The sequence below is a fragment of the Podarcis raffonei genome, chromosome 13 (genome assembly GCF_027172205.1).
Source record: "Podarcis raffonei isolate rPodRaf1 chromosome 13, rPodRaf1.pri, whole genome shotgun sequence".
Taxonomy (NCBI): Eukaryota; Metazoa; Chordata; class Lepidosauria; order Squamata; family Lacertidae; genus Podarcis; species Podarcis raffonei.
In genome coordinates, this window is record NC_070614.1 from 23204477 (window position 1) to 23232138 (window position 27662).

General features: G+C 45.3%; 2 protein-coding genes across 4 annotated transcripts in view; both read right to left on the reverse strand.

Moving 5' to 3' along the window:
- The window catches only part of KPNB1 (karyopherin subunit beta 1), a 33567-nt gene extending 22575 nt beyond the window's left edge, over positions 1–10992 (reverse strand). The window contains exons 1-5 of the mRNA XM_053361126.1: positions 10376–10992; positions 8736–8794; positions 1841–2023; positions 1275–1475; positions 188–340 (exon numbers count right to left, since the gene is read on the reverse strand). Of these exons, the coding sequence (XP_053217101.1) occupies positions 188–340; positions 1275–1475; positions 1841–2023; positions 8736–8794; positions 10376–10415 (636 nt within the window). The 5' untranslated portion in view covers positions 10416–10992. The remainder of the gene's footprint in view (positions 1–187; positions 341–1274; positions 1476–1840; positions 2024–8735; positions 8795–10375) is intronic.
- A 6746-nt stretch (positions 10993–17738) lies between these two features.
- The window catches only part of NPEPPS (aminopeptidase puromycin sensitive), a 75131-nt gene continuing 65207 nt past the window's right edge, over positions 17739–27662 (reverse strand). For 2 of the 3 annotated variants that reach the window (XM_053361121.1, XM_053361123.1), the window contains exons 17-23: positions 25811–26030; positions 25234–25376; positions 24785–24841; positions 23362–23469; positions 21425–21580; positions 21277–21324; positions 17739–19278 (exon numbers count right to left, since the gene is read on the reverse strand). In XM_053361121.1, coding sequence (XP_053217096.1) covers positions 19126–19278; positions 21277–21324; positions 21425–21580; positions 23362–23469; positions 24785–24841; positions 25234–25376; positions 25811–26030 — 885 coding nt within the window. In that variant the 3' untranslated portion in view covers positions 17739–19125. Of the gene's footprint in view, positions 19279–21276; positions 21325–21424; positions 21581–21773; positions 21879–23361; positions 23470–24784; positions 24842–25233; positions 25377–25810; positions 26031–27662 lie in introns of those variants that run through there. The other variant, XM_053361122.1, reaches the window with a different exon arrangement.

Sequence of the window (27662 nt, forward strand, 5' to 3'; positions counted from 1 at the left end):
ATAGGATTATGCTTCTCATAACAGGCTGCTAACACATAAATCCAAGTCTCAGCAGAAATGGGAATGCATCAAAACTCAGAGTGGTGCATGGTTTCTCATCACGGACCATGGATTTATTTCTCATGTCCCATTAGTTTCCCTCTTCAGCCACACTCACTCTCCCCCGCACTAACATCTGACCACTTACCTCTTTGTCAAAATTTGCTTTGGTGAATTCCAAAGAGTTAAGGAGTGCATTGGTAGCCGCTAGCTTCACATTATTACTTGGCTCTTCTTTCCTCATGCCCTGGATAATGGCTGTCAATATCTCATTAGACTTGTCCTGAAGCTGTTCTGGATCCTAAAAACAGGAATCAAAATAAGCAAAAAATGTCAAGAGGAGATTCTTTGCCAGATCACAACCAACATGGAGGTATCTCGCAGAACAGCTAAGCACCCAATTCACTTACGACTTCTAACCTACAGGGACAGATGTTCCTTGCAAGTACAGAATAAATGCATGTCTCTTTCTCCATAACAAATGTATCTAGTTACTCTGGGTCAGCAGCATGCTTGATCTTGTAGGGAACACAAGCGAAAGTCCTCAAACATTTAGGTTCCCAGAACAGAGCATTTTTCCTTGAAGAACACTGGCGCAGCAGAGGAAAAGGAACAAGAAGAAATTTGTGGCAAGAGGACCAGTGCAACAGAAGAGAAGAGTTTGGATTTGATATCCCGCCTTTCACCCCCCTTCAGGAGTCTCAAAGCGGCTAACATTCTCCTTTCCCTTCCTCCCCCACAACAAACACTCTGTGAGGTGAGTGGGGCTGAGAGACTTCAAAGAAGTGTGACTGGCCCAAGGTCACCCAGCAGCTGCATGTGGAAGAGCGGAGACGCGAACCCGGTTCCCCAGATTACGATACTACCGCTCTTAACCACTACACCACACTGGCTCTAGCAGTAGGCATGGTGGAGATGGAAGTGAAGCAGAAAAAAAGAAATGAGAACCCCACCCCCCACAGCAGTCTTCCCTCTGTTGGCACACATTCACATCTACACACACTTTCTGTAAGAGCTTTCCTTCATGAAATTGTAGAACACAGATATCACGTTCTACAGATTAGTTTTTACCTTGGTGTGACGAAGTGGCAGACACACAACATAACTGATTTGGGGGATGAGCCCACCGAGTGGCAGTTCAGATTCAAATTAAGCCACTAAAGAGCAGAGGAGCAGAGCAGGAGCAGGGGGAAAAAGCAGCAGATTTTAGCACAGCAGATTCAGTAGGCACTTACAATATCTTGACAAATGTAGCCGATGGCCTCCAATGTTGACTCTTTCATATGTTCTGTGCTGTGCTGATTTGTAACATTGGCTACCAGCTGCGGAATAAGTTCAGGCCACTGATTCATGGGGATCTCTGCACAGGCGATGCCAGCAACGCACTGTGATGCTGAGCTGGGCCTGTAGGTTTCTGTACCCAAGGTCTGCAAAACCTGTAAGGAGATGGGAAAGGAACAAGAGATGAGGCCGCCACACTTGGAATACTGTTGGTACAAGGACAGAGGGGACTTTCAGCTATATTACTAGATCACACAGATCTTCTGGGCATGGGACTTTCAATTTTATTATAGGATCCCAGAGGTCACCGTAAGAAATCTCTTTAAGCTGAGAAAACAATCTCACACGCCAGAGACCGAACAGATTCTTTGACTTTGAAATAAACAAGAGAAAAGTAAACTGAGAAGCAAGGTCTCAAAACACAGATGTAGATGCATGATCTGCATTCACTATAGAATAACAGGGTGGTTGAACAAACACAACTGGGAAGAAAAGCAAAAATGCTGTATTTTTTACGTACATAATTCTTGACTTCTCGACGAGCATTGGCATCGATTGCAAGCCATCTCTGCTGGTGCTGCGCCTTAACATCAGGGTCTTTAGATGTCAGAGAGTTCTTGATCTGCAAACCAGCTGCAACTCTGGCAACCTGGCTGTTCCCTGGGTTTGCCAGCACTCTGGACAGTTCCACAAGGAAAGTGGGCTGGCCAAAAAAAGAGAGGTAAATACAATTCAGTAACTGAAGCTTGCTTGCATCTTTCCTTGAGTGAAGAAGTAGTTACGCTTAAACTCTAACCTTTGCATGAATGTGACAGCATTTACAGCTGAATTTAAGGGTCAAAAACCAGAATGGAAGAATCTTACCTTTCCCAAGCTGAAAGTACATACACACCTCAATATGTAATATCATACATGTTTAGTCCTTCTTAGTTGTGATTTATATAACTGTGAAACGAATAGTGCAAGCAACCTCTGCTTACTCCTACCTTATAGATTAAGAACTGACACACAGCAACCTGCTGAAAGTCAGTCAATGATTCCATGCTCAAGCTCATACAGTATTTGAATACATCTCTCAAGTGTCATACTCTATTGCATGGAAATTTATTTTCTGATTTCACCATTGCTGATAGTATGTATGACCATTGCAGCTCAAGATATTCTGCTTGAGCCAAAATGGAACAATCCTCATTTCACTCCACCCTAGTAGGGCCAACATTTTAAGGCGGCTTGTTGCAGCATTCAGACACTGCTGTCTATCCCACTTCTTGATACTACCTGAAACAAGTTGCTACATTCTGCTATATGGCAGAACCATCCCAATTCCAGTTCTCTCCTTGAGTTGCTAAGCAGATTCTTTTAGGACTAGACTACTAAAACTCAACCCAAATATGCAGAATTTCCTACAAGGTTGTACAACAGGATTGTAACAGGGTTGCAGGAGAAGGTGGGCATAAGCCGTTTACACCAGGGATGGGGAACTGGAGCTATCCATCACCTGAAGTCACAATGCAGTCAGGTGACCTCTTTTTGGATGGCGGCTAATGGATTGAGGTTGAATCCTGACAAGACAGAAGTACTGTTTTTGGGGGACAGGGGGCGGGCTGGTGTGGAGGACTCCCTGGTCCTGAATGGGGTAACTGTGCCCCTGAAGGACCAGGTGCGCAGCCTGGGAGTCATTTTGGACTCACAGCTGTCCATGGAGGCGCAGGTCAATTCTGTGTCCAGGGCAGCTGTCTACCAACTCCACCTGGTACGCAGGCTGAGACCCTACCTGCCCGCGGACTGTCTCGCCAGAGTGGTGCATGCTCTGGTTATCTCCCGCTTGGACTACTGCAATGCGCTCTACGTGGGGCTACCTTTGAAGGTGACTCGGAAACTACAACTAATCCAGAATGCGGCAGCTAGACTGGTGACTGGGGGCGGCCGCCGAGACCATATAACACCGGTCTTGAAAGACCTACATTGGCTCCCAGTACGTTTCCGAGCACAATTCAAAGTGCTGGTGTTGACCTTTAAAGCCCTAAATGGCCTCGGCCCAGTATACCTGAAGGAGCGTCTCCACCCCCATCGTTCTGCCCGGACGCTGAGGTCCAGCGCCGAGGGCCTTCTGGCGGTTCCCTCATTGCGAGAAGCAAAGCTACAGGGAACCAGGCAGAGGGCCTTCTCGGTAGTGGCGCCTGCCCTGTGGAACGCCCTCCCATCAGATGTCAAAGCGATAAATAACTACCTGACATTCAGAAGGCATCTTAAGGCAGCCCTGTTCAGGGAAGTTTTTAATCTGTGATATTTTAGTGTATTTTTGGTTTCTATGGAAGCCGCCCAGAGTGGCTGGGGAAACCCAGCCAGATGGGCGGGGTACAAATAATAAATTATTATTATTATTATTATTATTTTTGCCCGTGCAATGTGAATTTAAACCATGCAGGCAAAAGCACTGTGCTTTCCAAGTTCCGATGAGCCTGCAAAGCTGTGTGCACAGGTATTGCAGGTGTCACCAATCACCAGATGGTCAGTGCCTGCACTCCACCTTCCAGTCCAGCTACATCTTTACCTGCCCCACACCGATTCAGAGCAAATGGGTGTGGTTTGGCCATAACAGCCTTGCAGACCAAATGGGGAGGCCTGACAGACCTAGGCAGGAAGTTCCCCACCCCTGGGTCTGCATAGTAGATAGCAACTAAGCAAATCCACAATTACTTCGTAATACTCATGATACAGAGTCAAAATTCATACCCTCAAGTCAGTATAATTAAGGCATTAATAATACCAACAGAAGAAGAAGGTAAGTACATCATATCCACCAACTGTTGTTTTGCACATGATCTTTACGGTAGGCAAATGAATGCGTGGTATCCAACCAAGTCCTATTCAAGATAGACCTACTGAAACTAATATTAGTCATGCTAACTATCTTCAGTGCAGCTACACTGAGTATCAGTAGCATTTCCACCCTATGCAAGTACACAAAGTTACTATCAATTGTGTCCTTTTTGACTCATGGGCTTTTCCAGACATCTCAGTGCTGACTGCCCTGCTGTAAAAGAAATGTGACTTCAAACTAAATCCTAGAAGTAGCTAGCAGTGGTTTTTAAAGCAGTCAATTTGGCAAAGGACACAGGAGTTGTTCTGCATGTTCAAATATGATCTCCTAATAAGGAAACTGTCACCCAAAGGTCTTCATGTGTTAATATGATGAACAAACTGGGAAATATTTAGCCAACATTCAACTAGGATGGCTCTATAAAATTCTAGCAACAAACCAGGATGGGTGTTAAACTGCAATTTGCTCAAAAGCACTTGACAGATTTAAATCCCCCTTTATTTTCAGTGACACTGGAGTGCACTGGCAGACTAGTAATGGATGGCTGAAGAGAAATCATGTAAAGAAAAACAGCAAATGGTAAAGGGTAGGTTGTAGAGTTTGGATATTCGTCAAGTTTTATTTACCCAGTTTGGATGTGCAGACGGTGGGACAGCACAGGGTGGGTGGTTGAACATCCAATGGCACAAACTGCAAAGCTTACTTAAGGCACATCCTCAGGCCAGTTTGATGGAGGAGCATAGCCAGATCACAAAGATCCAGGAATCTTAGTATAGTGACACCTGAAAGCTTGGTACTGGTGTCTAGGAATCACAGACTTGTCAGTATTTCAGAGTGCTTGAGGGATTGGGGCTGCCTATTATAATTTTTTTATTTTCTTTGTATGGAAATTACATACAAACCCATGACATATTACTAACTGCTTTTGGAAGTTTCCTCACTTTCAAAAAGTGACTTGCTATGCAGCTTGGAGGGTATCTGTTTAAAGGAAAAACAAATCCAAATCCCCATGGGCATTTTTCATATCTCAGCTCTCCACCCCCATACTCTATCCACGGCTGGTCCCTAAACAGCAACGTTGGAATTTTTCTCAGCTTTCCTGTAGAATCCCAATCCGTTCTCCATCTTTCAACCAATTTCCCTCATCCTACACCAGCTCAAGATGCTCTTACACGATCTCACGTATCAAGGATCACTAATGTAGTTCCTGCAGTTGCACATGTGCACACACATGGGCTGGCACCCACAGGGTAAACACACCCCCCCAGTGAAATTAGGCACAAAAGCAGCATTCTGTTGTAGCCAATAGATGATGTTGTGTGTTTTCGGCTGTGGCATGTGTTTGTTGCCTATGATAATTTCTCCTGTTTCCAAATATGCCCACAGGCCACAAAATATTGCCAAACTCTGCCTTATACCCTGCCCTTCAATCCACCCAGTATGAACTTCCTTAGCCTGAACACGGGTGGTACAGGAAGCAAGTCTAGACATGCGGTCCACACGTCACACATGCACCTCCCATTTGGACTACGCAGGGTTATGGAATGATTATGGCGATTCACCTCTCTCATACACAATATGAGAGAAAACTCTGAGCAGTTGACAAGTGAGTAGATAGAAAGCAACTTGGGTAAGTGTTTATATGGCTGAAAAGGATAACTTTAGAGAGCTTAGGTGAAGAGGGGTGGTTGCAATTTTGCAATGAAGCTGATCTATAGAGGGGTAAATTAAGGTTAGGATGCATTTAACCGTGTATTGTAGAACCTGACTCAGTCCTGCTCTCTGCTGTGCAGCAATCTCCTGATCCTCCTCCACCCAGTTATCATTCTGTCCTAAAAAAATAAAATCACACTGCATTTTATGCAGAGTGTGGAACTCTGAATTCAAGGGGCAGCGAATGTTATACTGGTAAATGGCAGTCCAGGAAGAAAACTTAAAACAATCCTAAAGTACTGCAACACAGGACTTCACCTCAGGGAGTGCAAGTAAGGCCAGAGCTACAAACTGCCTTGACAAAAGAAGTTCTGAAAGCACTATTTGATTGGAAATCCTGTTTTATCTCACAATATGTCCTTCCCATCTCTAACACACAAGGTTTTACGTCTATGCTCAATTCACAGACACTAGGGGAATGTCACTGATGTCTAAAAGTTGTGATAGCACTCAATTATTAACTTATTTCTATTTGTGGCAAAGCTGGCTCCTAATCACCTAGACCTAGGTCACTTAAAATCTGTGCACTTTGCACATATGACCTGCAAATATTTTTCAGCTCGTTGCAGGACTCACAGTAAGAACAAGTATGGTGCAGCAAATAGTACACTAGACACTGAATTGAGAAACCCAGTTTCAAATCCACACAGAGTCATAAAGCTCACCAGTTGGTCTTGGGCCAGCCACTGTCCCTCAACCCCAGGTATCTCAAATATACTGTGAGAATAGAATGGGATACCTTGTATACACTTTTGAATGAGGGTGGAATGCAACTCTGATAAATTTTTAAAATATGATGCTTTGATTGGAAGGGGGCTGCACCTTAACCAAAACATTGTGGCAAGGCAGGGAGATAGCTAGGCAATGGGTCTTACATAGTTAATGTTACCTTTAACATTAATTTAAAACATGCAAGATCTTCAGGGCCAAGGGCATTCGTTACACAGCACAAGAAGTAAATCAGCATAGCACTAAAAGAACATTTTGGTGCAGATTACCTTACACATGAACATTCTTGCTTCTTTATAACTCATGAGCTTTAACCCCAAGAAGAACATTGTCTGTCTATCCACAGGTGGTGTATGAAACCATACAAGAACATCTCAAAGTCCCTCTGTTGCTTAACTTTCAAGAGAAGCAACAGCAAGGCTATTCACAGAAATGCTACTGGGTGGCGGGAAGACACTGCTCAGGTAACACACATACGAATGTTCCCTTTGACTTTACTCCTTTTATTTCTATTTCACTGTTACAGTGTAGAAAAGTACAGCATGACCTCTAAAAATAGCAAGTATGTGTTAACATCAAATATTTCAGTGCAAAGCAACCTACAGAACATGACCCTGCAAATTAAATAGAAACAGGGTGGATGGGGTGGAGGATTCAGGTAAGCACCTATATGGAAATTAGAATACAGCTTGTCACCTGAAGCCTAGTAAGTTATTCACTCACCCAACAATGCCAATGCAACACATAATATGCAATTCAGAAACGATACTTCTCTGAAAGCCTCCAAGATTGCTGGAGTCAACCCAAAGCCTCAAGAGTATTCCCACAGATTTTAAAGGCAGGGGCCCAAGACGTGTTAGTTATGAAGAGCCATTTAAAGGTTCTCTCAAATAATGAATGTAACGTGCAACATTACCTCAGTAATACCTGTCTAATAACTAATTGGGACATGCTACTACTGATTTCAATGTATGTTGAACAATCTTTCCTAAATATGTATGCATGTCTAAGTAGTCCATCATCTGAAACACAGGCTCATTCACCTTTATTAAAACAAATAATCTAGGCAATGTCAATCACCTTTCCATTCAGCGTGGAGATCAACCGCTAAACTCAATACACTCATCTTAAATTGATCCAATAAAAGGCTTCAGTTACCCATTTCTCCTCTCCTACTTTCTAGAATATACAGTGAACTGAATTTTTCTTCACTGCTTTATGTGCTGTCAGTTCAAGTACATAACCTAAACTGCATTCTACATTAGTTTAGTGGGTGACATACTCAGGACACACACTTGGCTGTGTCCCCTTTTACAATGTATCCCTACTTGCCTTCTTAAGCAAGGCTTTTGCATACAGAAATGAATTACTATTTCACAAAGTTTTAGAAACTGAAAAAATGTGCTGAGGGCATTAAGAGACAGACCAACAACAGATTTCAAAAAAGAGTCTCTAAGAAAACGAGGAAAATATTATTTATAAAGCATGCAAATTCAAGGGAGACGTTTTAAGAATAGGGCTATGGGGTGGAGTTGTAAAAGAATGGAAAAGGAAAGGAAAATGCAGGGAGGTTCGGAGGCCCAGCATGGCAAGCCCTAAAATTAGGGAGGGGAGCCAGTAGGGAAAAACGAAACCTAAGGTAGGCCCGCCTACGAGCACTTAGGCGGACTGGCCCGTTTCATGCAGCGGCGGCCTCCTCCTCCTCCTCCTCCTCCGGCGGCATCTAGCTAGCTACTCATGCCGGCTTCCCCACATGGCCGGCCCCCGCAGGCCTCATCTATCCATCCTCCTCCCCCCGCCTTTCCCTCCATGCATGCAGCGCGGCAGAGCCAAATCGCCCTCCCCTTCCTTTTCCCTCCCGCGGGCCCGGCGCGCCCTCACGATTGGGTGGCGCGACTCCCGGGAGTCTTGCCATTGGCTGCCTCCTGCATTTCCCCCTCCCTCCCCCCAAAAAGAGAGAGCGACAGAGAAAAAGGGAAAAAAAAGAGAAAAAACCCTTCAGTTAGGCTGCGCCCCTCTATGGCGGTTCGGCCTGCTATAGCTTTTTTTTAAAAAAAAAAATAATGATAATAATAAAACACACACAGGAAAGGGATTTCGCTTTTCCAAACCCCACCCAAGGGCAGCCCAAGCCCGGTTTTTCTCTTACCAGGTTCTCGATGGCCGCCTGTTCCAGGAACTTCTGAGCTGCCTCAAGCTCGGTGCAATCTGCAGGGGATTAGGAGGACGGGAGGGGGACATACACGAGGGGGTGTCAGTGGCGGCCCCCAATTCCGGCTCAGCAGTAACTCCCCCATCTGCTCGCCCCTCTTTCTACTGCTTGAATCAAGGCGCTGACACCCCACACCAATCTAGAAGCGCCCACATGCTCACATTCCTACCAGGCGTCCAGCAACAGACCCCTCCTGATACTGAAGGCCCCGGGAGCTCTTTCTCCTCCTAGTCAAACTTCGTTTCTATCAGCAAGAAGCACCCCAAGATGACTGGGAAATTCACTTTCGGTTCCATTCACGGCGGGCCGGGGGGGGGGCAGAGAGAGAAAGAAATGATACATTCTCTCCCCAAAGGCGGGATAGCGGGGAGATCGCCTCCCCGACACAGCGAGTGGGTCCGGTGTGCATCACCCGAGAGTCCCGTTTCTGGAGACCCGAGATCGCATCCCTCCAAATCGAAGCGTATTTTGGGAGTGGGGGAGAGGAGAGATGCATTCAACTTCCCCCAACATGTGCTGGGCCGCGACTACTTCCCCAGTCTGCCAGCTCTGAGCACGGGGGCGCTTCTTGCTGCCACCCCACCTCTCCGCTTTGGGCCTGCACCCCAGGCTAGAGACAAGACCACCCTCGGCCAATGCCGGCCTGCACATGGACCGCTTTCTTATGTAAGTGTGCAAGTTCCCCCGGCGCTACATCTCAGTCCGAGTGTCAAAGGCTGCGAGAGATCCTGATCTCACACCCAGACCTCTACTGACCCCGCCTGGGACCCGCTCTCACGACCCACCCCGCAATTCACACAAGACTTATTCCCTCTCTCCCCCTCTAAGGGAGCATATCCGGGGGGGGGGGGAGACCCGTCGCCCTTCGCACACGAGGAGCAGAAAAGGCGGCTTGCCCCACAGCCATATGCCGAGGCGCCTTTCGCAGAGGCAGCTTCCACCCCACCCCACCCTTCCCTTCTCCCTCCCTCGTGCCACGAGAGGCGCCTCCATGCTCGCCTCGCACAGGACCCCCCGCCCCACATCGCTGCCCCCTTGACGCAGAGGCCGTTCGCTCGTATCCCCCCGCCCTCCCCTCACCCACTCAGGCCACCCAACTGACCCCCCTAACCAACATAGGGGCGGAGATGAAGCTTTCTGCCTGGGCACCCACCGACTCTCGGCCCACCGCTTCAGTGGGGCTGGCGGAAATACCCATCCAACTAACTGACCTCCCCCCACCCACCCATTCTCTTTCCTCGTCCTTCCCCCAACATTGACCCCCCCAAAAAACGTACCTCTTCGCTGCCCACACTAGAAGGCAGGAGCCCCTTTTCCAACCGCCCGGCATCCTCGGCTTCCCCAACCCCCGGGGCCTTCCCTTTCCCTTCCGAGACCATTCATTCCTTTGACACCCCTTTCTCCCCCTCGACCACCCACCTTTAAATAGCACCCACCCCCCACATATTATTCTATATGGGGGGGGAAGGCAGTTGGTTTTTCCTCCCCTGGCCTCCCGCCCATCCCCATGGAGAGAGGGGCCTGTCGGGATGCCGCCTCCCCTGCCTCCGCCCAGCCCTCCTTCTCCCCGTTTTTACCTGGCGAGACCGTCTTCTCCAAGATCGTAATGAGCTCCATGTTGGCGGCGGCGTGAGGCGAGAGAGCCTGGTGGGGAGGAGAGGCGGAGGGGGGGAGGGAGAGGGAAAGGGAGCACCGGAGTCGGTGATCGCCGCCGCCGCCGCCTGCTGTTCCTGCCGCTGTCCCCGCTCACTCGGCCGGCCGCTCTCTCCCTTCGCGCTCTTTACTTCTCTCCCTCAGCTGCGGCGGGGTGGCCCCACCCCCGGCGGAAACGACTCTCCTCTCCTCTACTACTTCCCCTCCCCCCCTCCCCACACACAACTCCTTGTGGCGGCGGAAGAGGACGAGGGGGAGGAGGCGGGGGACGGACAGGAAGAGGGGAGTTTCAAAAAAAAAAACCGAAAAAAAGCGCGCGCGCGGCGAGGTGAAGCGAAGTAATTCACCCGGAGGAGGAAAACAAAAGAGCTCGAGGGCGTGCGTGGGTGGGGGCGTGCGTGCAAAAAAAAAAAAAAGCCCTCACGCTCCTCTCACACGCAGCCTCCCTGAGGGGAAGCTGTTTCGCTCCCTTATTCACTGACTTGACTCGACTGGCTGACTGACTTGGACTGGTCAGGCCTCTCCCAGGCCCCAGCCCGCCTTCAGGCACGTAACGTTCGTGCGTAACCAACGTGCTCACGCAACAGCCAAGACGCAGGAACAAGAGCAAGCTCTCCCCTCCCCTCGTTTTCAACCGGCCGACGCCCGCCTTGCTCTTCCTCAAGCGCCGATTGGCCAGTTATGGCTCGTACGTCATGACGGTGTTAGGTCTAATGGAGCGCAGTAGTTTGCTTAAAAAAAGGGGAAATTCCCTTAATAAAGATTTGTGGGAAAGATGTAGGCTGTGATCCTGTGCACACTTACTTGGGGGTGGGGGGTGAGACCTATTAAGAGAGGTGAAATTTCCTTCTGAGTAAACATAAATAAGTGCAGGCTGCTGATGTTCCACATGCTTTATGTTTGCCTGAGTATGCTAATATATTTAATAAATGTATTGCTATGTTTTCTAACCTCTTCCCTTGCTTATGTTACTCTGCCCCATGCTATGTGCCATGACTGTCAGATTCATCATCTAATTATAAGTTTCTAACATGAAAGGTTTGACATTTCTCATGGGATGTATGTACAAGATCTGGAAAAACAACTTTTGATACTGCATTCGTTTAGCTCTGGGTCTTTAGCATGTTATAATCCATAGCACAACTTATAGGTAAAAACTGACTGATCAAAACATAATGTGTGCACATCCTAACAGATGGTTTCATGTGAAAGTTCATTTGCCGCAAGCCCAGTTGAAATGAGCTGCATGAAAGTAGTAGTGCATATATAGGAACATGAACTGCCTTACACTGAATCACAGCATTCTGGGGCAGCTGAAGGTTCTGAACATTTTTCAAAGGCAGCCCCATGTAGAGTGTATTACAGTAGTCCAGCAATGTCCAACCGGTCGACCGCAAATGGCAGGTAGATCGACAGGGTTCTCCCGGTCGATCGCAGGAGTTAAAGAAGAGATTGCCTAGTTGCTCCTGAGCAATCATGACGCCCCCCTCCCCCGGTGCTAGGTCCCTTTGTTGCGCTTCCCCCAGTGGGGGGAAAGAAGGGAAAGTTGTAGACTGTTGCTTGAGCGATTTGATGCAACCCTCCCGCAAAAAAGTTCAACAACTCTGGTCTCTCTTGACAATATGGGCAATGACAATGGGTAGATCATTGCCAGTTTTATTATACTGGGAGTAGATCGCAGTCTCTATAGAGTTGGACGTGTCTGTAAGTCCAACCGGTATATAACTAAGGCATGCATCACCATGGCCAGATCTCATGTCACAAGTAGTGCTTTATGATTATTACACACTTTATAACACACTCTATACTTATTAGTTGCTGCTGCTGTGTCACTTTAGTAAAATTTACTCCCTTATAACATCTATTTCCATGGCTCTGGGACTTCCCTGTGGATTCTGTGGGAAGGAGCAAGGGTGCTTCTGTTATAGTAGTCATAGGCAAGGGGAGTTAGTGATGAAAGTTAAACTAGCAAGTGCGTTTGGAAATTCCAGAACAAGGCCCACTGCTCATCCTCATCTTCATCCTTCCAACAGCATTAGCAACCCAACTTGCCCTGGACTCATTTGGTGTTTCACTCAGTGCCAGATCAGTGGATAAGGAAACTCTTACAATTTATTAATAACCGTGGATAAATGCGTCAACATGGCTCATGTTACTGAGACCTGAGTAGATGAATGGGGGCGGGGAGTTGATTTCTTCCTGTTATTTCACCTGGGATCTTGGGGCAGTACCAAAATAAGCTTTAGGATCTAGAATGGGTAGGGATGTTATTGGAGAACAGCTCCCATCATCCTTGTCCATTGGCCAATGGAGTCCAATATTTCTTTCTCCCTCATCAGGATCCAGATCCAGTTAAGCCTGAATTTCACATACTTCTTGGTGTTGGGCAACCAAGAAGGGCACCTTCTTGGTGTTGGGCAACCAAATCAACCCACTACCTAACCGTCTCCTTACCCAAGCTGACAAAATTAGTCTCTAAATGTGGAGTGGCTTTCAGTAATGTTGGTGGGTCAGACTACTACCACAGAGATGGAGGGTTGGCTTGCAGCAGCTAATTTGCTTTGTAGGGGCAGTAGTCCAATTGGGATGGTCTTCTCTGAAGTCCTGTGGAAGCCAAATGGTTTATGTGTGGTCTTGGAAAGTTTCTTGTTGGTGTTTGGCCCTCCTGTTGAAGATCTGGTCACTCTCTGGGAAACAGAGATAACCCGAGTGGTAGACATTTCCTAAGCTCAATCGGCTCCTTAGTTTGACAGTGAGCTAGAGGCAGTTTAGCAGGATGGGAGGGATTATCAGAAGTCAAGGGACATAAAGTTGAAGCAAATTTGGCAAGACGCAAGGAACAACTACTTATCAAGCCTGCTTTATGGTTATCAAGCAGCTATACTCCATCAAATTGTTTTTTAGGGGAGCATTTCGGAGTGGTTTGGTGTTTACTATATCTTGGAGCACAGGACGATATCAGAGAAGCCCAGAGTGACAGCAAAAAGTGGCCCATAACTATCTTGATTTCGACACTTTTGCTTTTCAGTTGTCGGTGTGTCTAGAATACTGTTTTTCTTTCTTTGGTAATTAATAGTTTATTGAAGCTTTCGCTCTTTTACATTAACACAGACCACCTGTCTCTCTTTGCCTGCCTGCCATGCTGCCCCAACCACTTAACTTACTTCACAGCAGCATTTTCATTTTTTGCCTGTCATTCATTCATCAAGTCATGCAGTGGTTAGGTGTATATCAGTAAGGAGTGGAGAAGAAAAGTTCCAGCAGTTGTGTGCTGTGCCTCCCATTTCTCCAGGAAATGAAGGGTATTCCCAGAAGAGGTGTGTCAATTCTGCTGGTGGTCACACAAACACCTTCTGCATCCATCTGTGAACAAAATGCTCAGTCACATAAAACATGCTGGTGTCCGATAGGCTTGGTGGAATATTTCTTTGTTGAATTAACTTCAGCCAAAGTCTTTTGTGTGCTACTTGCAACATCTCCTTGGATACAGTCTACCCATGATTATCCACATTCTGGCTGCTTCTAAGATAAGACCGTTGTTTATAGGGCTGCCATTTAAGGCTTGACAACTTCGGTTAATTAGGAAGATAGGAAGCTGCCTTTTGCCGAATCAAACCATTGCAAGTCAGTATACGCTGCACATACTGGCACACCTACCTACAGATGTCCGGGATCCAACTTGGGATCTTCTGCATGTAAGCAGGTGCTCTACCACTAAGCTACAGCCCTTCCAGTTCAGAATATATGTGGAAGGCTCCTAACTAGGACTGGTCACCAGGAGCTTAACCGTATTTCAATCAAAATTCAAATTCAAAATTCAAAGCCCAATTCCAATCAAAATTCAAAGTGCTAGTGACTTCCTTTGAAGTCCAATGCTGCTTGGGACTAGATACAAGAGGGACCATCTTTGCAGCAGCCTGGGTGTTAAGATCACCATCTGAAGCCTAGATACCCTGGCCAGGTAAGCGGTGATTGGAAACCACTGTGCAAGCTATGTTACCCCACTTGTGTATTTTCCCCCCGAAGGGAGAAATGGCTGCACAGTCGTACCTTGGTTCTCAACTCCCAGAACCATTCGAAAACCAAGGTGCAGCTTCCGATTGGCTGCAGGAGAGCCCTGCAGCCAATCAGAAGCTGTGCCGGACATTCGGCTTCCGAAAATCGTTTGAAAGCCAGAACACACACTTCCGGGTTTTGGTTGTTTGGGAGCCAAGGCATTTTGAGATCCAAGGTACAACTGTAATTTAGTCGCCAGGTTATTTCTCTCTCCCTTCCCCACTGCCACACTTTATTTAAGCAGGGTATTTCCCAGTCTATCTAGAGATGCCAGGGATTGAGCCTGGAACATTTTATGCGCAAACTACATGTGCTTCAACTGCACCACCATGCTTCCTTACACTATTACCCAAATGGACCCTTGGACGAGAACTTTGCCCAAATGTAAACACATGCAAGATGGGTTCTGAGAAGCAAGTGGTGTCTCATTGTTCCATGAGCTCAGGGAAGCCATCTTGACAATTTTAGAGAAAGCGAGTACAAATTTTGGAAACTGGTGGGGTGGCTGTGTAATGCAAGGTACATTTCAGAGTGCATCAATATAAGATTTCAGCATCCTTTAAATTTGAGGTGCCATAACTAAAGACCCAAGCATTAGAAATAACTGAAATCCACAGCCAGGGCTAAAGAAAAATCAATGAACTTAATTTCATCTAAGATAATTTAACCAGCCTGATGGTCCATAAACAATTATCTTGATTAGAGGTGCAGCTCCTGAGCATGCTGGTATTTCATAGAATCATAGACTTGTAGAGTCAGAAGGGATTGCGAGGGTCATCGTCCAACTCCCTGCAATGCAGGGATCTCAACTAGATCATACATGACAGATGTTCCATAAAACTTAAAAACCAAATGCTAACCTAGTCTGTAAAAAAGAAGCTGTCTTTCATCTTCCCTTTGTTTGCTCTAGGCACATGCTTGAGCTGAAGGCAATAGCTGAACACTAGTGAAGAAAGGAAGTCAGTGGGAGCACCATCACTAAGCCATAGGTGGCCATAGAATGTGAAGTTATGGAGAACACAGACTGGACAGAAGGAGGAATGCTTGTTTGAACTAGTAGGCTGGAAGGTGCCACAGCCAGCTTGGTTATGAAGAAGGCTGAGGTGTCCTCCTACCATTAAGGACCTGCTAATTTTGTTCCAAGTATGTTCCTGGGCCCTAAATTCCAGCTCAGGCATCTGAAGGGCAGTGAAGGTTACATGCAAGGTTAAGAGTGTTTGATCCAGCACAATGTCATGTTTTTCAAAACAGCACTTCAGAGCGTGTGTTCAAAGAAAGCTGGCACAGGATGTATATGGCTCAACACCATTTAGGAGGTGGCAGCTGAACCAGGTGACAGATTAGGAGGTAATCAACTGGCTCACAGTGTCCAACCTCAAGACTTGACAACGCAGTATCAAGTTGCAGCATTAAGTGTGAGAGTGTTAACTAGGGCAGCCCACCCACAAACCTCTTCAAAAGGCCCGTAAAAAGCAACACAGGCACAAATGCTTAGTGGTTAGGGGGTGGGTCAATAGTCAATGCCAATGGTTAATTCCTTGCTGCTTTGTTCTGCAAGGCAACAAGAGCCAGGTAGGTAGACATCAACTTTTGCAACATAACACTGTGTTAATAAAGGTTCCTTGACAGTGTGTTGCACAATAGGTATGTGGTTCTCATCCCTCTCTCCCCATTAAAGTGCAGATACCCATTTAAAGACATCTCCCCCTTAGAGTGGAATGTGCAAGCTCAACTCCTAACAGTCTATGGCTTTTGAAATATGTCTAATCTCTAATTCAGGGGTGGGTGATGTTTCTTGGTTCAAGGACTGAATTTCTCTTTAGCCAACCCTCTGAGGCCGCATGCCAGTCACATATTCTTTCTCTCTCTTTTACACACCCACACACCACACCCCTCCGAAGGAGATTCATGCAGATCGGTTGAGAGGGCTGAATGCCCCCTACCCACTCATCAGATAAATGAGTTGATGATGGGAGGAGGCAATTTATTATTAGATTTATATACCGCCTTCCTTCAAAAGATCTCAGGGCGGTAAACAGGATAGAAACACATCCACGTCAGGATGCTAGGCTGGGCAGATTTTCACCAAAATCAGGAAGGTGGGGAGTGGGTGTCAAAAGCATTTGCTTGAGGGGCCAGATCAGGCCTCTGAACCAAAGGTTAGTGATCCCTGCATTTCTGTGAGACAGCTTTCATACAAACCACCACAGTGGCAGCCAGAACAGAATCGTCACATGGAATATAGGTAACCCGCTTCTTATGCTTATTTTACTTATGCAATCGCAGCTTGATGCAGTGTGTTAAGAAATAAATAAATGGAGATAGGAGGAAACCCTCTCTCAATTTATTACCCCCACCACACACACACCTGTGCAAAGCTACAATAATGGGTTTACCTCCCTTTTGGAAGGCGGTATGAGGGCTCTGGAAGCATCCCAGAGCCCTAGTAGTAAGCGAGGTGCAGGGCTTTGGGAAGGAGAGGGGACTCTGGCAGGGTCCTAGAGCCCACCCCCTCCTTCCCAAAGGAGCAGAAGCACTTAGTAGGCTTTGTGGAGGCGGCGGAGGACTCTAGGACCCAGCCAGCACCCTCCCAATTCCTTCCCCAAGCCTGCCTTTTTGTAGCCACACGGATGATCCAATACATGTAGCTGGATCTAGACTTGCTGGCTGAATTTAGATTTTACTGACATCCATGAGGTAAGTCATTATTTAAGTTTCATGTATTGTAACAGAAAAAAGTCCAAATAGCACATTCCACTAAGCAGTTCTCCTGTGCAAGCTCCATTAAAATGAAATGCAAAAAAATCACACGCTTGCTAATTAACATGAAACACAAACCATTGGAAATTTCCCCCGCAGCAGCCCTACTGACATCAGTATGAGCTGTCAAAGAGCTGAATTATTTCAATGGGGCTTGTGCAAGAGAATGTCCCAGTCCTTTGTGCCCCATAGGTTAAATGTACTTTATTCCACCTATGCTACCATTAATGGCACCCAAAATCTCTCACATGAAGCAGCCACCTGACTTTGTGGCATTGCAGAGTGACCTCTGGCTCTAAAGCATTCCAAGTGATAGCAGAATTAAAGATAAATAGGGAAGACCCTCATCCTTGCATATTACGGCCCATCAAAGCAGATTCAGTGTCATGGCAAGACATTCCAAGGTACGTACAAAAAAAAAGTTTCCAGCTTTTCCACCAACACACACATACCAAAACCAAGACTCTTCAGTTTCACATTGACTTTCCTTTTTATTAACGCCAACTTGTCTGAATTTTTTTCCTTTTGTTTTTCTTCTAAAACAATAGCACAAAAAAATGTGTTTCCAGGGAAGCAGTTTGACAGCTAGTATCTGATGACCTTCTGAAATAACAGTTAAAGCCACACCAAATATGAATTCCTTTTTAAAAAGGTGCTTTTTAAAAAAGGGAACTGTAAACGTCTGTGGGAGGAGTGGTGTCGGGTTTGAAATCTGGTTAGCAGGAACATGCTACTCTGGTAAGCAACTGATGGCACACAACTTAGAATTTCATCATCATGCCAGCTAGTACAAGTTTTAAGGCTTCTGAATCAAATTACCAAACGTCACCAAAGAAAGGGGGGGTTGGAAAGCTGCAGTCACAAGGTATTTAGGGGCGGTGTTTTGGTTTTCAAACAGGGTGAGTCTTTCAGACAAACTACAGTGTTATGCGTAATGGGGGCCAGCCATAACAGCGGCCCAGAAGGATCCAGTCACAGTACTAAATCTTTATTTGCATGCAGTGGGAGGATATAATTTAAAGAATGAGAAAAAGGTGGCATGAATTGTTTTATTTTTTTATGTGGCTGAAAAAGATGTTTTCATACAGGGTTGTGTAGTTTTTTTTTTTATTTAAATCTCTAAGAAGGACATCAGCAAATGAAATCAAAAGAAGAGAGGGGCAGGCAGAGACAGAATATTTGATTTCTCCTTCCCTCAAAAGGTAGTGAGACAAGAGATTGGGAAGGGCAGGACTCTTACAAGCCTTCAAATATAATCTGAGATTACAGGACATCTCCAGAAACACCCAACTCAGCACTACCCACTGGGTTGTGCGCCAAGCTGCCTTTCATTATTGAACCAATCCACAAAACACATACATGTTTTTGCTGTCTTGTAGTGTGCTCTCTGGCGTGCTCAGAGGCATTAACCTATTCCTGCCCTCGACGTGCCACAGAATTCAACTTTCCTAGAAACCACTGGTTTCCCTGCTTCTGCTTCTTTTTTTTTTTTTAGAAAATGGGAGAGGGATGGTTAAAAAATCATCAGTAAGTGTAAAGAAAGGAGGGGTGTTAAATATTTTGACCACTGACAAGGCTTAAGGAAGTTTCACAGTTTTGTTATCCTCTATTTTATTACCATTATATTTACAGGGTGTTTCTGTTTTTGCTGAATTGTTGATAATTTTTTTTAATAGAATTTAGTTCTGGAGTGTGAGCAGGAACCAGTTAACTACATTCATTGTCCAATCCCCTTGGTTTGAGAAAAGACTCCAATTTCCTTGGCGTATGATTCAGCTGTCGGGTAGCAGCTCCTCCTCCTCGCACCGAGGCAGTTGGGCCACAGCAGTTGGGATGTCAGAGGTGGGTGAGGGTGGGCTCACACAGCAGTCGGTGAGGCCTTGCGCTGCAGGAGGTACTGGTGGAGATTTTCGGCATCGCGCTTCAGCCATGCAGCGTTCAACAGAATGTTTTCACAGCACTGCTGGATGGTGCGCTCAGCTGACGGAGCTGGGTGACTCTCAAAGAAAGCCTATATAAAACGAAACAACATCCACTGGGAGTTCCATATATGCCATTTTAATAAGTTTGAATCTTAGGATAGAGGTCTCAGTTCCACAGGAAATAAAAGTTTAGGGTGTGTGTGTGTTTCTAAATACAAGGTGGGCAAAAAAAGCAGAACCTAACTACAAGAACAGGGACTGCTCAGTTGGGCATGTGTATCTGGATACAACCCACAGAGCATGTTTACCATTAAGGCAGCTAAATGCTTTTGCAAGTTTCTGCTTAAAATTGTCTTGATTTTTCTACGTTGCCGCAGTGAGAAGATATCCTATACTCCCAGGGAGAAAGGCAGGTGTTAAGTTTATAGCCATAGATAGGGGTTTTTTTTTGTAACAATAAATTGTCCTTATGCATATTCAAGTAGGTAAAAAAGTAAAGGACCCCTGCACTGTTAAGTCCAGTGACTATGGGGTTGCGGCACTCATCTCACTTTCAGGCCAAGGGAGCTGGCATTTGTCCACAGAGAGCATTCCAGGTCATGTGACCAGCATGACTAAACCGCTCCTGGGCAATGGGACACTGATGGAAACCAGAGTGCAAGGAAAAGCCACCTACTTTCCCACCGCAGCGGTGCCTATTTATCTACATACACTGGTGTGCTTTCGAACTGCTAGGTTGGCAGGAGCAGGGACCGAGCAATGGGAGCTCACCCTGCTGCGCGGATTCGAACGGCCGACCTTCTGGTCGGCAAGCGCAAGAGGCTCAGTGGTTTAGACCAAGGTGATGTATAGAGGACAGCAAAACGATAAATATATTCTGGCATATATTCATCCATCTCCGGACATGTAAACTACATAGAAATGTGGGTATGGGGCTAGTTTTCACACAGTATTAATTAGCAAAATCAATCTTTGCTAACGTTAGAACAGTGTTCATCGGGGCCTTGCAGACTGCTGAACAATATGTAGAGCACATTCAATATGCACTTCCATAGACCGTGAGGTTTACTAGGTCTTGATCACTATAACAACCCCAAATGCCACTGCCTCCAAATGTCTCTCTGATTTGGACTCAAACTAAGGCAGAGGGACTTCTTGGTAGTGGCACCCACCCTGTGGAATGCCCTCCCATCAGATGTCAAGGAAATAAACAACTATCTGAGTTTTAGAAGACATCTGAAAGCAGCCCTGTTTAGGGAAGTTTTAAATGTCTGATGTTTTATCGTGTTTTTAATATTCTACTGGGAGCCGCCCAAAGTGGCAGGGGAAACCCAGCCAGATGGGCTGGGTATGAATATTTGTTGTTGTTGTTGTTGGGTATGAATATTTGTTGTTGTTGTTGTTGGGTATGAATATTTGTTGTTGTTGTTGTTGGGTATGAATATTTGTTGTTGTTGTTGTTGTTGTTGTTGTTGTTGTTGTTGTTGTTGTATTTCTGTGTGTTATCTGAGACAGCTATAGTTAAATCCTACCTTTACCCTGGTATAATTCAGTGACCGCCACCATGGGCAGTAGAACAGTGCAACAGGCAACTTAAATGTCCCAACACTTTGAGTGACAGGGGTTTATGACCCCAACTATTCTGTGCTCCCTTCATTGTGATATGCTAGCCAATTAATCCCTCCGCAGCACAACCCTGGGGAAAAGAACTCTCCCTATAGTGTAACGTGCTTAAAACTGATGGTTTTTAAAGAAAAAGCCAGAAGTTTGTAACCATGGCAATTTCCTTCAACTACCTGCTTAGGGGTTTGATCATTCAACCCTTACGTAAGACAAAATCAATTCACATCGTTTGGCTTCTTTGCACACTTGATTTTATTTATCGGGAGAATGCTGAGTCAGGAAAGAGAGTTCTAGAATACCTTGCTCTGACATATATTTGTCCTTGCCCCTACTCCCTCCCACAATGAGGATGCCCCAACAGTGTGCACAGAGGAATGAGGTCAGGCATATCATCCCTTCCTTGGCCTCTAAATGCACAGGCCCTGGCAATGCCATCAGCCAAGATGCAGATCAGACTGTCTTACCTTAACCTCTGCAGCCATTTTGTCAATTGCAAATCCATCCACCGATAGCTGAAAAACAAGGAATGCACAATAAATCAGGAGGGGAGGGAACTTTTTAAAGCCTCGTATTTTCAATAACTGCTGTAGTCAAAACTTTTTGTGCGCGCACCTTTATTAGCCGGGATATTAAGAACCCTCCTTGGTAGCGATTATAGAGTTCCTCCCAGTTGTCTCTGACAAACTTCCAGGCAGCTTTCCTGCCCTGCTTGCTGCCTCCGGCCACTCCACCAATGACAGATACTGTGTCCTGAGGACGTACCTCTTCCTGCAAACGGAGTAAGAAATTGCAGGTAATTCTAGCAACCTTGAATCCACATTTAAGTTCCCCACACACCATCCAAGAGATGCCATCACGTGCAGCTGCAGCACCAGCTTGCCTACTTAACTAGTCTGGGGAAGCAGCATTCAGATATTCTTGCTTCATTTAACTCACTCCATAGCGACTTGCCTGCTTCTCTGTGTTGCAAAGGATCCTGGGAAGTCTTCCAGGACACACCCTCCATTGATGGCAGTACTAGCCAGGCCTATTGGGCCTCACTGTTGCACTGTGTTCACTGCTATAACTAGATGTTAGAAGCAGAAGGGGAATGGTATGGGATGGTTGGTTTTGGTGGCAGTCCCATTTGTATTAATCAACCATGCTGTGGCGCAGGGGCGCATTCTAACAGCAACGGACTATTCCCAAAGCCAGTTTCAGCAGTAAATATTTCAATTCTGTAATGGTCACATGGCCATTCCAGAGGAGATGCAATTATTGCTATTTCTCAGTCATTTAAGCCTGTGAAGCTGCAAGTATCCCACACTTCTCTACATTCAGACTGAAGATTCTACTCCTAGGCAATCCAGTCTCTTTCAAGCACCCAGAGGAAAACAGCAGCAACCACTGATTAATCTTCCAAGGTATCAGTGGCCACACGTGAACCGGCCTACAATGGAACACTAAGCAGTAAACCACAGTAAACTACTAGTGCAAGCTTACCACTACCACACACATTTTCTTTAGTTCAAACAAGTTGCTAGTTCTCAGACATACAGAGGAAGATATTAACATACGCCTGATGAGTGATCCAATTCTGAAAAAATACAGGGGCAAGGAGGCCAATCACTCTGAACCTGCTTTGAACTCTTTACACCTCTCGCAGCTTTGTGTCATTGCTCCTCCCTCTGTCTCTTTCTTTTCAGCTTATTTTGCATTAATTTTATGGCTTCTCCTTGCTGTGGGAGATATGCAGGGCAAGTGATGTACCAATTGCTGCTCAATTTCCCTTTGGTTTCTTTGTCATCAAGCTGTGCATATATGTTCCAAGCCAACGTTAACTAACTTTTCTTTAAAAATGAGGTCTTGTGCTGTGGCGTGAGGATTTTGAGTCTTGTGAGAATACCAGTAATCATTTAGGAATATACAATATGTATTTGTGGTACAGTGGTACCGTGGTTCTCAAACGCCTTTGTACTCAAACAACTTGGAATCCAAACACTGTAAACCCAGAAGTAAGTGTTCCGGTTTGCGAACTTTTTTCGGAAGCCAAGCGTGCTCCATTTTGAGTACCACACTTCCGTTTTGAGTGTTACACTGAGGTCTGACTGTTTTTACTATTTATTTTGCGTTTTTGTAGCTTTTTTGTGATGGTGTGGAACCCAGTTCAGCTACTGATTGATTGATTGTGCGACTGCAGTACATTGTTTATTGCTTCATTTTATGGATCAATGGTCTTGTTAGATATTAAAATTAATGTTCAATTGCTGTTTTAGAGCTTGTTTTTAAAGGTCTGGAATGGATTAATCCATTTTGCATTACTTTCTATGGGAAAGCGTGCCTTGGTTTTGGAAGGCATTGGTTTTGGAATTGACTTCCGAAACGGATTAAGTTTGAGAACCAAGGTACCACTGTACATTGATTTAGATGTGTATGATAGAAGCCATAAAAGTAAAAAAAATGTAAACCAAGATTCTCAAGATCTCGAAAACAGGCACCCGGTAATTCCATGTTTATGCAACTGCCGATGCATGGGACACACACAACTGAGCATTTTGTTGGTTACTCACTGAAAGTGCAAAAGTGAGAACTTTCTGTATTAACTCCGGCTGAGATATTGCGCCAAGTACACGTTCTATTCGGTTCTTCTCTTCCTGCATATCAGCTTGCTTGTGGAGCTGAAAGAAATCAAACAGAGCAAGTGACAAGGCTCTTTCTCTGCCACAAGCAATCACCCTCTCTGCTTCAAGCTCAAGTCAGTGAAGCTAAATTAGAAACCTGACATGTGGTACGCTGGCAAACCTGCTCAGCCTCTGGGAGCATGGCCAACGGGTAATCCACACAGGAATATTTGCCACTTAGTTTAGTGAGGGTCAAACAGAGGCCGCACTTCCGAATAACTGCACATTTGACATGGCAACAGAGCCACTAGGAGGCACCCTAGCTCCATGCGGTGATGAAATGAGAGCCATTTCCAAATAACCTGCAGTGCTACCTATATTTAACTGAACTACTTGTCTTTTTTCAAAGTGTGTTCATGGCCAGGCCCTTCATATAGGGGTAACATGTTACTTAGATCGGAGTTCTTCTGCAGGAGCAAATACAGCTGGCTGCAAGGTATAAGAAAAGCCACTCAGTATGATCTGAGGGATGAATAATCTTCCTGTGGAAAAAATGCTGAAGCAACTGGAGTTTAAGCTTGAAAAGATGGGGGGAAACACAGAAAAAGGCAAACTTCAACAGCTGTGCCATACAGTACAAGAGTATCAGGAAAAACCCATTCTTAAAAAAACTTTTGCATTCTCCTCTGAACACTGCAAAGCAATTTGCTCTCCCAGCAATGAACCACCTGTGGAAACAGTTGCTATGGAGTGTTTTGGTGGCCACTGGAATTAATAGGTGATCAGAGGCCATTATAGCCCAAAGCACAATTTCCATGGAATGGGATAGGCCAGAATCCAGGGTAATCTAAACTACATTGCTCTATGGTTTTTAAGAAAATCAAAGCTGTCAACAGAAAAATAACCATTTGGTTATGACTTGCATGCTCTTTCTGTCACCTTCGTAGACATGATTACAGCACTCCCAGGGACTTTGTGAATCTTCTAGGCTTTATATTTATTTGAATTTATGGTACTGATATCTTACCCATTTTGAAGGATTAATATTCATAGGACTAAATTTTAAAAAAAAAATCAATTTGTGTGCACACACCTGTGTAACAAATGGTGCTTTTTAATCCCATTCATTTCAATGGGAGAGGTTCAAGAGCATTTAAAAATCTCTCCTGCTGAACTGAAGTGAGCATTATTAAGGGCAACTACTGTTCGCATGGGACAGAACAAAAAAGAACACACTATCAAAATGCCAAATATTCAAACCACCTGTGCCCTTGATCATTAATGCATTACCGACCAGGGCTCATCACATTCATTTATAGATGGATTCTTCCCTGTATTTTTTCATGCACAGAAATGCAAAGAACACACTCACCTTTAGCATAGTGTCTAAGGTTGTACTGTCACCGTGCTTCAAAACAGTTACATATACCTGGAAAGAATGATTTAAAAACGATAAAAAATCAATTTCTCAAGGAGCACATTTACTACCATTCAGTTTTAAAGCATCCTCACTTTTAGATTTCACCCTGCTGCCCCTTCCAAACTCTGCCTAGGAATTTCAGAAACCACTGGAAGCATATGAACTTGCCCCCATGCAATCAGTATATGTTCTGCTTGTACAATTAAAAACTTCTAAACAGATATATTTAGCAGCTGCTCAAGGAAACTTACTGGCCAACCATGCAGGAAACTTACATGGTTACTCAACACTATATAAAAGACAGGATTTGTATACAGGCAAGGGATGCAGAGGACGGGGGGTGGGGGTGGGGAGAGAATACAGATCCTTTAAGGAGAAAAGGGTGTCTTAATGCAACCTACAGGACTTCTCAGATCAGCGGAGAGGATGTGCTTCCCTTCCACGTGGTCCTTAAACCGGCGCCGAGCTTCTTCCACGGTTGCCTTATGGCCGGCTTTTCCTAGCTTGCCCAGAACTAAACCCCTCAGAAGTGCATCTAGATGGCCTGATGAAAAAACAAGAAAATATGTTTATTTTTAAAGGATTAGCAGAATTTCTTACTGGAATTTTTTTTTTTGGGGGGGGTCACAAAATCTGAACTGAAAAGGACATTATATTATCAGTTCATCAAAAATCAGGGCTTGGAGTCAGGGCTTTGTTTGTGACCTGGCTTCTACAAAATGCTTGCTAGTCTTCCTCTTCCTAAACTCCAGCAATGGAGCTTTCATATACAACCTCAGGTGTGGTACAGGTGGGTGCGACTTTGGGAAAACATCCTTGTGAGCCAAACCAGGACCCTCTGCTGCACACAAATAAGCCGAAAGGCTGAAATGTTCCCCCACCACTGATGTAAGTCTCTGGGAGTCTATTCGGACACAGTGAAATTGGCAGGGCAAAGATTCATAGTGCTGAAATCTCACAGCAGAGAAACTTCCATACCTTCGCCAGGTCTGGGGTCCCAGCCCAGCTTCTCTCCTATGGGTGAAAATATATCACGGACGAACGCCTGGATCTCCTCATAGAAGTCTGTGTGGGACAAGAGAGTCGAGAGAATCCCCAGGTTACAGCTCAGGTCGCTCCATACGGTATAGTTGGGCTCATTCACAAATGCTTCCATGACTTTTAGAACCTCTACAGTGCTAATAATTCCAGCTCGGGCCTGAGAGAGGAAAAGAAACAAGTTACACTCATCTCCCAAACCAAAATGAATTAAGGCTTACCGCAAAGAAAGCTCTTTTGTGTTTCTTCCTCGTATCTGGAGACTGGATGTTGACTGCACCTTTTGCAGGAGGCAGGGACAGAGAAAGGACAGCGCTACTTCACATGGGACTGGAATCAGTGTGTTTTAGTAGGGATACAGAGTTGGTTTCCAGCCATGTGACCAGCCTGGAAGACTAACCATGCCTTCTTTCTTTTGCAGGATATTTCATTCTCTAATTATAAACAATTGGTTCCCAGCTCAATATAATTTCACAGGGATCAAATCAAGCCCCTAAAAGGGGATATGAAAGAGGTTTAATAAATTATGAAACAAATGTGAAAAGGGAAACAGAATTTTCTTCTGTCTCATAATTCTGCACTTTGGTGTCTCCTAATGAAATGGATCTGAAGTAGGTTCAGGACAGATGCAAGAATGTAGCGCTCAGAATTAGTTTATGGAATTTAGAACTCACAATTAGTTTATGGAATTTACCTCCAGTGGATGGTATTCTGGTCACTAGCTTAGATAGCATTAAAAAGAGATTAGACAGATTCATGAGAGATCTGGGAGACCAGGATTCATGAAGTTTGCTGGGTTACCTTGGGCCAGTCAGTCTCTCAGTCTAACCTACCTCACAGGATTCCTAAGATACCACAGGGGGGCCTGCCAAGAAGCAGCATCTAGCTGGGCACGACTGAATATAAGATGCTGGACTAGGCAGAGCTATCTTCCTCAACCCTGGCTCCTGGCTTTCCTTGCCCATTTTGTCTTCCTACCGGATGGTCTTTTGGACGGAAATCCCAGCTGCTCCCTGCCCACAATGTGATCTTGGTGACAGATAACCTGCTGCTGGGCAATCTGTTCTGTAACACACACTCACTCATTTGTCAGGAATTGGCTTGGTCCATGTCACAGGCACTGCTTAACTCTGTGAGGCAAGAGTGCCTAGGGTTCTAAAGCTTCTTAAGTATTTCTCAGTGAAATCAGTAACCATCCTTAAACTACAACTTGCCCACCATTCCCAATGTTCCTCTGCAACAATAGGAAAAGGTAGAGAGGTAAGCTTGGTGCACTGTGCCACAAGGCCCCTAACACTAAAGTCTAGTGATAAAGTTGCACTTCTGCTGATTTCATGACGCTTTCAAGTCTCTAGCGGCTGAAAAAGATGCATTTATTATCATGTACAAATACTGGCTTCCTAACTAAACCGCCTCTATTTGTGCTGTCCAAACCCACTTTCTCAAGTCCTCTGACATGTAAAATGCTTCTAAAAGAAGTAGGTATTTCTGTCATTTGGACTGTTGTATGAAGGTGGATCTTGCCATTTCTACTATCTCCAAACTTCAGTGTAAGTGAGCTTAGCTGGAGACCCTTCTTGCCAGGGGTCCTCACCGACGGCGATTTGTGAATGTTTGCAGCTAGTGAACTCAGTCCATAGAAGTGTGCTCACACTCACAAATCATTTAGGATTACTGCAAAGTTCAAAAGGCCCGAGCAGTGCTCTGTGTTAAGTGAGCACCCCAGAATCCTCTGTAAAACTATTTGTCAGCAGATAAATTTATGTGCAGGAAAAGGCTTAATGACTATGTA